Source organism: Bicyclus anynana, chromosome 20 (genome assembly GCF_947172395.1).
Source record: "Bicyclus anynana chromosome 20, ilBicAnyn1.1, whole genome shotgun sequence".
NCBI classification, from domain to species: domain Eukaryota; kingdom Metazoa; phylum Arthropoda; class Insecta; order Lepidoptera; family Nymphalidae; genus Bicyclus; species Bicyclus anynana.
Window position 1 is genome coordinate 8,554,182 of NC_069102.1, and position 12,932 is coordinate 8,567,113.

The following is a 12,932-nucleotide window of genomic DNA, read 5'->3' on the forward strand; positions in this document are numbered from 1 at the left end:
AATTTAAACACGCCAAAAAGATGCGATATACAATGAAGTTCAAATGTAGATGGTAAACAAATACATAACGCATTAGAATTTTTTATAAAACGAATAAAAAAAATAATAATTATTATAGCAATAATAAAATTGTGTTTGTTAAAATTCACAAAACAACATATATTTCCGAGTTAATTAACATTTTATTTCAAGCAATGTCGATATGAAGTCAAAACTGAATATTATATCTTACTATAGATATAGAATGTCGTCTTGGATTATGTCAGCTTATCCTCTGATGTTCACTTAGCCATAAATCACTATATGCTATATCACACTTTCATATATATAGCCAAAGAGACAGGTACAAATTTTGATATTTTGGAAATATACCTACAATCTGTTGAAGTTATTTATTATTTTAATAATACAATTATCATTTTTGAACTTCTTTCAATATACCAAACCATGACAAAAAGTTGATTTTGAAACTCAAAATGTCTTAGGCACCGGAAGAAGAAAGCTTTGTGCAGTTTTATGTTGAACACAGAAAACAAACATGCGAAAGTAACACAAAGCCCGAACTTTGTGTTGCAAGTACTATGAGTAACTTGTAACGGAACCAAATTTGTACTTTTCAAAGTATTGACAATTAAAAAATATCATTATCGATTCACCGGGGTATTTTAACAGATCACAACATTGCGCTGGCCTGATGATTTTGGAGTTGGAGTAGACCCACAACTACTTGTTAATAGTTCTTCGAGTACGAGAATATAAATAAGAGGAGATTTGAAGACTTCAGTTCAGTTTTTTGTTAGGCAGCGTGAATACCGTCACGCTGCTAGAAGCTTTTGTGATTTTGACCAATAATGCTTTGTGTTGTAATTATTTATAATGTTTTGGGTGGTAATTATTGATAACGTTTTATGTCGTAATTATTGATCATAAATTGTTTAGTGTGGTCACGCAAACATGTCGGGCAGGGAAGGTGAGTGTAAATGCATTATGATAGGATCCTTTAAACCTAGACCGAAGGTTACAAGTCTTAGGACTTAGGACACATTTCGATGTGTCATGTACCACATAATGATGATATAATCACTGTCGTTGATATGCGTCATATCATATAATGTAATACACGTTGGCGAGCTCATGGTAATAATAATTTTAGAGTCTGTAAAGATCGATATTCCAACAGAAACGGTATTCCAGTGGGCAAAACCGTTGGACAAAGGTAGTCTACATAAAATAACAGAACAGCCGCTGTCGTGAAATTAAACGGAAATCGAAGGCAACGGTTTGCGGCGTCACCCTATCTATGTATCTATAGGTCTGAGATTTCACGATGTCAGATGTTATCGACCTACCTGAATAACGAACGGTTTGCGATGTAATAAAATTTTGTTTTGCCTCCTTTTTTAATCCTTTCTCTCTTTGATCATTTATATGAAATAGATTTCACAAAGCGTTTCTTGATTATGGATGGTAGATCGGATGATTTGATTCAAGAATGAGGAAAGGATCATCCTTTCTTTCCATCCATAAATTTGGATGACACAATTTAGTAATGCTTGTAGTGAAGCTGAATTTGTAGATCCTATAGTGGATTAGCTCAATGGATATGACCTCTGCTTTCGATTCTGAGGGCGTACGTTCGAATGCGGTCCGGGGCATGCATCTCCAACTATTAACTGCATTTAAGAAATAAAAATCACTTGTCTCAAAGTAAAGGAAAAACATCGTGAGGAAATTGCATACCTGAGAATTTTCTTAATTGTCTACGTGTGTGATGTCTGCTAATCCGCATTGGACTAGACATTAGATTTTTGGCATATATGCCAAAATGTCTCGTAGTAGTAAAGATCCTCTGCGCGTTTTCCGGATAAGAAGAGTTATTCTCGAGGCTCGTATAACCTTATACAAGAGGAGACCAAAACTAATACGTAGCTCCATCCAGAATAACTTAACAATAGAGCTTTGCTTACCATAACTCACAGCTATCAAATAAATACGTAAGTGGTTATAAAGTTACCAAACTTGAAAGATCTCCATCTTTTTAAAAAGCTTTTTAGGATAAATAAAAGCTCAATAGTACACAATACTCCATGATCCGAAATAACATTGTCTTACCCACGGATATAAGAAGTAGAGATCTTCATATTCATCATCATTATCTTTATCAGCCGGTAGACGTCCACTGTTGGAAATAGGCCTCTTGCATGGACATCCAAACACGACGGTTTCGAGCCGCCAGCATCCAGCGGCTCCCTGCAACCCGTTTGATATCCACGGTCCACCTAGAAGGGGGGGTCGACCAACACTGTGCTTTCCGGTGCGAGGTCGCCATTCCAGCACCTTGGGACACCATGATCCATCGGCTCTTTGAACTATGTACACAGCTTAAGTACTTTATTTTCTGTTGGCTAACCACTAAACCAACAATGCAATAATAAATAAACAAAGAAAATTTACTCTATTTTGTGGTTTCAAGAGTTCGCAACCCTTTAGGTTGTAAAGAAGAAAGAAAGAAAGAAAGAAAATAAGTTTATTCACTTTTTAGTGTCACAAACAGTACATCCTATCTTAGATATTACATGACTGTCTGTGACACTAAACAGAAAGGGTTTACAGCTCAGCATAAGCCGTTCATCGCTGGAAAGCAATGCGCAGCGCTGATTTTCAGCTGAGACCCGGGTGACGTCACAGTCAGTTATAATTATAAACTAAACATCTAATCAAAATACTTTAAATACATTCAAAATAAAAATTCATATAATAAGACACAAAAAAAAACCAAAAACAAAAAACCTTGATAAGAGCGTATAAATAAAATGATAATAACATAAAGATAAATGCCAACATACAATAATTAATATGACATATATATACATATAATATAAATAGAAATATGAATACTTATACCAATTAATAGACTGTACCTAAATATGTTATTTGCATCTAAAGGTCCCACTAAATAATTGATGCCTCCACTGCATAATCCTCTAACTCTTTTTGCCTATATAACAGGAACTTCTTCAACTTCTGAGAGAAGCTAAATTTGGATTGAGACTCGCGAATAGGTGTTCCAGCATCGAGTGGCGGGTTGTACAGCTGTTTATACATCTTTGACTACGATGAGATATAATTACAGGAAATTGCGAGGAGATTCGCAAATTTCAAAGTGAATGACATATCGAGACATTCAATAACCTTTTATAAACATGTACCTACGTAAAATGTAATTCAATTTACTGGATGGACTGAACTGCTTTTTTTCTTTTTTTAGTCAACGAACAAAAGACATTGTAATAAATGGTGGTTTTAAATTAAAGTAATTGTTTTTTGTACTGGTCATACTTTTACAATAATAACATAGGCAAAGAAAAGCTTACAACAAAATATTTGAAGATATAAGATAGTTTTTTATAAGACTTTAGACAATGAGATCCTGAATATGAAATACTCGGTTCATATTTCTTCCAAGTATAATTCTTACCAGCGGACGCCTACGACTTTGTATGTTTGAAATTCTGTTTTTCACAAATGCCGCGGATTCCATGTATTTTTTTCTGGAAAAAAAATAATTAAAAGTTAACCATAAACCTAACCTCCTCTATCTTCCAGTGAAAGTTTCATTAAAATCTGTTTAACCGTTCTGAAGCCCGGACAAATAGAAAGACAGACAAAAAATTAAAAACGCTTGAGTATGTTTTCTACTTACAAATATTTATGAAACAATACAGTTATTTTGAAATAACGGATAGATTTAAATTTTATTTATATGTATTAGTACTACGAGTACCATATAAGTACCTACAGTGTGTATTATCGACACACTGTAGGTACTTATATGGTAGTAATACGAATATAGAAGATAATTAAGTAGGTCTACGCGGAAATAGCATTTGTATAGCGAAATGAAACGGAAATCGAAGGATGCGGTTTGCGGCATCGACCTGCCCATAGATAACTATTTATAGGTTTGTGATAACAGACTGTCTGACAGCTTATTGATTTTCTTTACATTGACAATGTGTTCCAAGATCGAAGATCAAAAGGTCATCATATTACTCTCTCCGTGGATTTTGCCAGGATAAAAGTAGTATATGTTCTGCTCCAACGTAGCATTCTCACTGTCATTATCATCATCATTATCAACCCATATTCGGCTCACTGATGAGCTCGAGTCTCCTCTCAGAATGAGAGGGGTTAGGCCAATAGTCCACCATGCTGGCCCAATGCGGATTGGCAGACTTCACAGAATTAAGAAAATTCTCTGGTATGCAGGTTTCCTCACGATGTTTGAGAAACGTTATATTTAATTTTTTAGATATAACGTACTGAAAAGTTGGAGGTGCATGCCTCGGACCGGATTCGAACGCACACCCTCTGGAATGGGAGGCACAGAGGTGATCTCCACTGGGCTATCACGGTTTTCCTTTTTACATATTTTCACTGTACCGAAATTTATCTAAATCGGTTCAGTAGTTTAGTCGTGAAAAGGTACTTCAGACGGACTTTCTAATTTATGCTAGTGGTATACTTTCACAAATCCCGCAGGAACCATGAATTTTATTTGAATAAAAAGTAGCCTATGTGTAATCCAGGGTATAATTTACCACCGTTTCATATTTCAGATAAATTGGCTCAGTAGTTTCAGCGTGATAGAGTAACAAACATCCATACATCTGTAAAAACTTTAGTCTATACTTAATATTATAAAGAGGAAAAGTTTGTTTGTATGTTTGTTTGTTTGATTGTAATGAATAGGTTCAAAAACTACTGGACCGATTTTAAAAATTCTTTCACCATTCGAAAGCTACATTATCCACAAGTAACATAGGCTAAATTTTATTTTGGAAAAAAATAGGGTACCGTAAGATATTTGGGTTTTTCGGACACAAGGTGTACAAAATTAAACAGAAAAGTAGGGTAGGGGTAGGTAGGAGTAGGGTAGGGGTAGGGTAGGGGTAGGCTACTGGTAGGGTAGGAGTATTAGTAACAAACAAATTTGATATTTGTTTGACCGTATCAACTCTACACAGATCCTATCTTTAACGTTGGGGATAAAACAATTTGTAAAACACTTTATAGGAAACACTGGTAAGGATTCGGCGTTGTAAATGCTATTAAACCCAACCCTCGGCATTTGGCCCATTCTTCCCTTAAAGTCTCCCTCAGGATTCAAATAACTATTGAGTAACTTAAGTAAAAGCCTTGACCCGCTTTCGTAGTTAAATTCACTGGCAGACAAGACAAGACAAGAACTTGTTTGCTAGTAAAACTTGTCGTCAACTTTAATAGAATATTTTACGTTTATGTATTGTGCGCTTGTGGAACTTCTGAAAGTTTCACACGTAAAGTTTAGGCAACTAATCTTATTGCTGAGTAACTATAGCAAAAACAATCCAACGAAGTGAAATATAAATTATAGTTCCTTAAATTCTGTAAAACTAGGTAAAGATATAACAAGCAGTTTTATATTAATGTATGCTATAACTGCGAGGCATATCAACTGAACTTGTGTTCTTTGTAACACATCTTTGTAATTATAATGTCCTACCATAATCAATACATATAAATAAAATGGAAGTGTCTGTCTATGATCAAAACGATTGTTTTCGCAAGTGCTTAAAGTTATTTACACGAAATAATCGGACTTTCTAGAATTTTTTATTATCTACCTGATCAGATTTACCAGACTGCACCGTTTTTAGTGGGGATTTCACTGGAAGATAGAGGAAGTAATTATCCATTATCCTTTTCCATCATGAACAACCGATGGACGTCCATTGCTGGACATGGGCCTCTTGCATGAACTTCCAAAGAAAACGCTCACTGCACAAAGTCTACCTAGTGGGGGGTCGACCTACACTGCGCTTTTCAGTGCGGAGTTGCCATTCCAGCACCTTGGGACCCCATCGACCACCGGCATCGTAGGCTTCCCAGCACCAGGCTGCTTGCTTTTAAGATGTTTCTTGTAAGAAAAATCGAAATAACGTATTTTTTTAGTTGGCCTGACCCGGTTTTCGAACCCTGGACTTCATGTCCGTAGCCGAACCAGCTTACCACGGGACCAATGAGGCAGTTTTCAATCCTCATTATATTCAAATAAGGAACGACTACCATCTCTTACTACACGTTTGTTTGCAGCAGTACGTGCAACCCCCGAGCTCCACAACCCCCCCGCCATCACAGAGCCGCCCCACCACGTGGAGTTCACCAACGACACCGGCACCATGCTGTCGTGTTCCACCCGGGGACAGTACCAGGTAATACCAGAACTGCTTCTTCATCATTATCAACCCATATTCGGCTCACTGCTCTCACTCTCAAAATGAGAGGAGTTAAGCCAATAGTCCACCACGCTGGTCCAATGCGGATTGGCAGACTTCACACACACAGAGAATTAAGAAAATTCTCAGGTTTAATTACGATGGTTTTCCTGTGTGCCTAGTGGGAGTTTTCAATATTTTCATACTGTTACTATCACGTTGACGTTTACGCAAATTTATATGGAATTGAAACAGTTGTGCAGTAGTGCCACTAGATGGCACTGTTTCAATTCCTTAGAAATTCGCGTTTACGTTACGTGACAGTAACAGTATCAAACTGCCACGAGGCCCCCTGCACTGTTTGAGACACGTGATATTTAATTTCTTAAAATGCACACAACCGAAAAGTTGGAGGTGCTTGCCGCAGACCAGATTCGAACCCACACCCTTCGGAATCGGAGGCAAATGTCATATCCACTATCACGGCTCTCATCATCATCATCAGGCTATTTTATTGATTTAATTCAGAGCCAATTTTAGATCCTGGCTGATAATAATAATACAGACAGACCCAAATACCTTCAAAATCCTCACTACCTTAACGGCAAAGGACTCACCACCGAGTAGTTTGAGGGGAAAAGAAATACTGGTCATATTAAAAAAAGTTTGATATATTTTTAGTACAGGTACATTCTTACAATAAATGTTAGCACTAAACAAAACTGCTCACGTAACGAAAGCACTTTATAAAACTTGCAACAAACGCTCTTATTCCAGACTAGGCACTATATCATGCCCTATTAAGGTAAGAAAGAAACAGGCGAAAACAGGACAAATAAGATGAATGTATGTACCGTCCTTACCCCGTCCTAGCGCGCCTGCAAGATGTGACCTCATTTATTTAAGTTGCGCTTAGAACAAAGACAATACGCGCCTCACTGTTGGTTCACAAAATGTAGGTACACTGCACTCTGTCGGTAAAGCAGGTTGTTCTGTAAAACACATTCATTTTATTAAGTATTCAAAGTTAGGTTCGAGATAAAGTCTGACCCTGATCTCTACATCTACGGCTGTAGGTTCGATTTCGACTGGAAAATATTTGTGTGATGAACATGGGCATTTCGCAGTGTCTGGAATTGTTTATAAATTATGTAAGATAAGAAAAAAAAGTATAAGACATTCAAGCTGTTTCGTACCTAGAAGCGAAAATTCAGATTCATTGAAGCGCTAACATATTATTAATCAAGAAATCGTACATATTACTTACTATTCTTATAATTTGATCACTACGAATGCTAGCGTAGTTACTGAAAGTTGACTCCTACTTATTAAGTACCTACCTAATATTATAAAGCTAAAGAGTAAGTTAAACTTTGAATAATTTAAAAAATGTTTAAGCTTATAGTTTGCCATCAATGGGGATGAAGACTAGGTTTGAATATATTGATTTTTATGATACATTCGGGTAAATAAGGTCAATGTTAATAACTAATTTATACATAAAAAGAAAAAGATTGTCAAAAGAAAATAAATAAAATTATAAAATTTCAAAATCTATTAAAAATCTTTTATCGTAATTAGATGAAAATTCATACAGTTTTAGCTTCCATACATTCAATATGACATTTTTCAATATGTGGACTATAAACATAAACGCACAAATAACAAAGATATTAGTAATTTTGTTTTGAACTTCCATACAAATTTAACAATCATAATCTATGTACCTACGACGTCATTAATTCGTACCATTTTTTACGCGGCGTTTTTCAGGGATCCGCGACAGCGCCGCGCCCTTTAAATCCCTGTAGCTCCGAAAGTTATGATCACAGATATCCTGATCACTTTTACAAAATTTCTTTACTATTAGCATACTCTTAATTTAAATACAATTAAAAAACTGTCATCATCCCTATTGAGTAAGACTTTATGCTATCTAATATAAACTAAAGCGAGTATAACCGCGGAAACACAGCTAGTAGTTTAAGAAATCATTCGTTTATTTCAGTAGGCTTACTTTACATTTAAACATCAAATTTAACTATTTGTAAAGACTCTACCACTGGTTTGGAAGACAGAAAAGTTAACATGTAAACTAACAGATAGATAAATATCAATGTGTGTGTAGTATATAAAGGGCAAACAATCGAAATGAATAGGCCCGTATGTCATCTGATTTAATATTCACAGACCGAACTATGTACATACAGCCGTGATAAAGTTTGTCGTACAAGTTTATCTGAATGGTAGGCTGATTCCTGTGGGAAATACGTAAATGTATGAAGCCCCATACGTAGATATATTACTAGTTTAATGGTGTTACACCAAACTTGTTGGCTGTGACGTATTAAACATGAATTCATTGATCCTTGTAGCACTATTCTGTAGCGATGTTTTTATAATTCTATCTATACTAACACATTAAACAGATATATACATAGATACATAATTTGGTGACAGAAGGGCTGGCTCATTTTTTGCGCAAAGGATCAGCCTGGCTGTCCAGCGCGGAAATGCAGCCAGTATTCTTGCCACCATTCCACGTGGGCATGATTTGTATACTTATTAGGATAAGTTAGCTTAAGTTCCTTATTGTATTCGATACATAATAAAATTCAATGTTGTTCAATTAACTCATTTTAGGGTTCACAAGGAACCCTTATAGTTTCGCCATGACCGTTTGTCTGTTTGTCCGTCCGTCCGCGGATTTCCGCAGAAAATATTACTACTAGAAAGCTATAAATTAGAAATGTGAACGATATCGTAAAATTAAATGTTGAAAAGTATTTTTTTTACAAGTATGGTACCTACTTACTTCATCATTATCAACCCATATTCGGCTCACTGCTGAGCTCGATTCTCCTCGCAGAATAAGAGGAGTTAAGCCTATAGTCCACCACGCTGGCCGAATCCGGATTGGCAGACTTCACACACGCAGAGAATTAAGAAAATTCTCTGGTTTGCAGGTTTCCTCAAGATGTTTTTACTTCACCGTTTGAAACACGTGATATTTAATTTCTTAAAATGCAAACAAATAAAAAGTTGGAAAATTTGATACATTTATTCGCAATTTGAGATTTAAGTCTGTCCGTGTTTTTTTGTTATTCGGACATCACGCTGAAACTACTGAATTAATTCAAATGAAACTTGGCACCATTTAAGATCATAATACGGAGAAGAACTTTTTATTGCGAAAATAAAATAAGAAGTGGTGAAATAGGGGTTGAAAGTTTGTATGGAAAGTACTTAATTTTTAGAGTTACAGTTTAAAAAATTTGGTCAAAAATCATAAAAAAAATACGAAATATAATAGGATTCAATTTTTTTTTTAATTCCAACTCTAAAGTGATGAAATAGGGCTTGAAAGTTTACATTGATTTCCACGCGGACGAAGTTGATAATAAACGCGAGACGTGCACTATTGGAGTTTTAACTTACCATATATTTTAGTTGTCACATCTGATGCTTGAATAATTTTCCATTTGTCATGTAGTGGGTGGGACGCTGTATGCAGCATAGCTGAGTACACGCTTTGCGCCCTCCGGGGTGAACGACCTCCATTGCAGTCGTTGCTACAGAAAAGGCACTCCGAACAGAATACTCATTAGCAAACGTAACTCGATATTTTTTTTTTATTTACAAGTTAACCCTTGACTACAATCTCACCTGATGATAAGTGATGATGACTAAATCCCTTTCGGTTTCTACACGACGTCGCACCGGAACGCTAAATCGTTTAACAATACGTCATTGCCGGTAGGATGGTAACTAAGAAAGAAAGAAAGAAAATATATTTATTCAAATCTAAAAGTTACAGAGAGTCAGTACCCTATCCTTATGACAGCATGTCTGTCTGTAACTCTTAATCAAACCCTTCAAAGCAATAAAAGAATTTTCAAAGTCGGTCCATAAATTACGGAATTATCGCTGGACATACATAAAAAAAAACATACATACAGCCGAACGTATAACCTTCTCCTATTTGGAAGTCGGTTAAAAAGAAAGTGTGTACAGCTCAGAATATGCCGTGCACTACGTACAACTAGTCACGGCCGAATCCTCCCACCAGCCAGACGTGGTCCAATTAAGAAAACCTCAATCGGGACAACCAGGAATCGAACACAGGACCTTCGTCTTCGTCCACCGCGCATACCACTGCGCCACAGCCGTCAAAAATATATGGCGAATAAAATATTGTAACTCTTATTGGTCTTATTATTACCGACGAAAAGCAGACAAGCACCTTTTAACGTAACAGCAATTGTAATGCGGTAATTCACAGAAATGATACTTATGAAGACGAAAATAGAGACTAAATTGCAATAACTAATAGCCGGTCGCGCTGTTGACCTCTTTGGAAAAGTTTTGGTCGGTGAAAACGATACCTGAGGGAAATTGTCCTGTATCGTACTAAAATGTCGCAGTTAATTTTATAACTTTTACAATAGGGTTTTTTGTTGCGGAATTAGATTATTTTGTAGATTTTATTTTGAGTATAACGAATCTAGGATAGGAAATTTGATATTTCTTGTAAATAATATTAATAAAATTAATTTTTTTGTTGTTAAAATTCGGAGGCAATTGTGTCGGTCAATTCATAATTTTAAGCAATATGTCCCTATCATACTAATCACACTATTATAAAGGCGAAAGTTTGTGTGTAATATGTAAGTATGTTTGTTCCTCTTTTACGCTGCGGCTACTGAAGCGATTGGGCTGTAATTTGGAATGGAAATAGATTTTACCCTGGATTAACACATAGGCTACTAAGTTAGGTTAGGGATAAGTAGAATATAATACCAGTCTCGAGAAAAATTGGAAAAACAGGGGCGTAGCTACCATATCACCTACCAGTATCAGCCGTATCAATAATGCGGGCTCCCCGGACTACAGGGCCCCTTACATGTGAAAGGAAAATTTAGTAAAATGTAATCTACAGTAATCTGGTGTTTCCCGAAAAAACCCCAATAAAATAATCTTGTACAGTATGTACGAGTATGTTACTTTGTGGTTAAAGTAGAGTTAGGGGCAAGTCAAAAACTTAAGAGATTTTTCGGGATTTGAAACTCGTCTATTAACTAATTTCGATACAGTACCTCTCCAAGGGACGTTACGCCTTAGGCAAAAAGCAAAAAAAAATGTAACTGCCACGCGTCCGGTATAAACAACGGTTATTTCAGTCCACTAAACCTCAATGACGGACAACAATATTTCCCTGAGCGGAGGCGCCAAGCGGCGCCCTAGTTTCTTCCTTAAAAGGTCGCAAAAAATTGCTAAACAAAAGCGAAAGGGGTCACATTACTGAAGCAGAGTAAAGCGAGAACTGCAGACAATACAGTATACCGGGGCGTGTCAAAGAAAAACTAATGAAGTGCTGCTTTTAGGAAATTGAATATTACCGCGACAGAACAAAGGAAATGAACGCCTTTTGTTAAAAACTTAATAATCACATTAATTATTACAAGTTTCTTGAATTGAAAATGAAGAAATACTTTAGAGTTTAGTTTCATAACACTTGTATTCTAATACTAGTGAACGCCCGCGACTTCGTTCGCCATTAGACCTCTTTAATCCGGTCCTGTCGTAAAATCCGTTCTTAGCGGACACCTACTAAATATAAACTACCTCCCTGACAAATTTCATCTTCGTACGCACGTACGTACGTATATTAAATACTGTTAGATGTGTTACGCATTAAGTTAGCGCATGAAAAAACCCAATGTTAGTTGTGATCAACAACGAACGTTAATTAAACGAATAATATTTAAATATCGTCTACAATGTATGCCTATATAGTTTTTACACTTCCTGAACAGTTGTGTGTTCAGGATATAAATATATAATAGATTTAAAGACAAAATTATGCATGTATGCGCTCAGTGTTGTAGTCTATTATTCGTATGACTTTTTGCGGTGATTTTGTAGGGACGTAACCAATCTATAGTATAAAATTATCTTTGTTTGGACGTCAATCAGTTTTAGAGATTTTGTGATGACTTTTGCATTTATATATTTAGATTGATCGTATTTTTGCTTTGAAACTACTGGACTGTTTCAAAAAATTCTTTCACCAATATAAAGCTTCATTATCAGGAAGTAACATAAGCTATATTTTATCCCCGTATCCCTACGGGAACAATTTTTAGTTATAAAGTTTCTTCTTAAAAAAAACTTTATACATTAAAAATTTATTTGTTTCATAAATACTTTGTTAGATAAATTCTAACTTCATTTACTTCTATTCAAAGTTTTTAATGTTTATTATGGCGATATTATTAAAGACCTTCAGCATTATTTGAGCACGCTCATAAATTCACAAACCCACTTCTTAACAATAGCCTTAATTTTCATAATAAAGTTAAAACAAAGCAATCTCAATCGACCCACTCAGTTTCACTTCACTTTGTGATTTCTATTAAACTTACTGTTCGGCATCGGGATGTTGATCAAAGCAAAACAAAACAAATAAAAACAAATTTCATCTTTACGTGCAAATAAAGAAAATTTATGTGTATGTTAAAGGTGACTGATTGACATAGTGATCTATCAATACACAACCCAAACCACTGGACGGATGGGGCTGAAATTTGGCATAGGTACAGGAAAATGTTATGACGTAGGCATCCGCTAAGAAAGGATTTTGATCATTTTGGGGGGTCCCAAGGGGATGAAATA

General features: G+C 35.7%; 1 protein-coding gene across 1 annotated transcript in view; it reads left to right on the forward strand.

Annotated features, from left to right (window-relative positions):
* LOC112051032 (cell adhesion molecule Dscam2) overlaps window positions 1-12,932 on the forward strand; it is a 298,384-nt gene that overhangs the window by 203,238 nt on the left and 82,214 nt on the right. Inside the window, exon 3 of the mRNA XM_052887824.1 lies at window positions 6,136-6,254. Coding sequence (XP_052743784.1) covers window positions 6,136-6,254 — 119 coding nt within the window. The remainder of the gene's footprint in view (window positions 1-6,135; window positions 6,255-12,932) is intronic.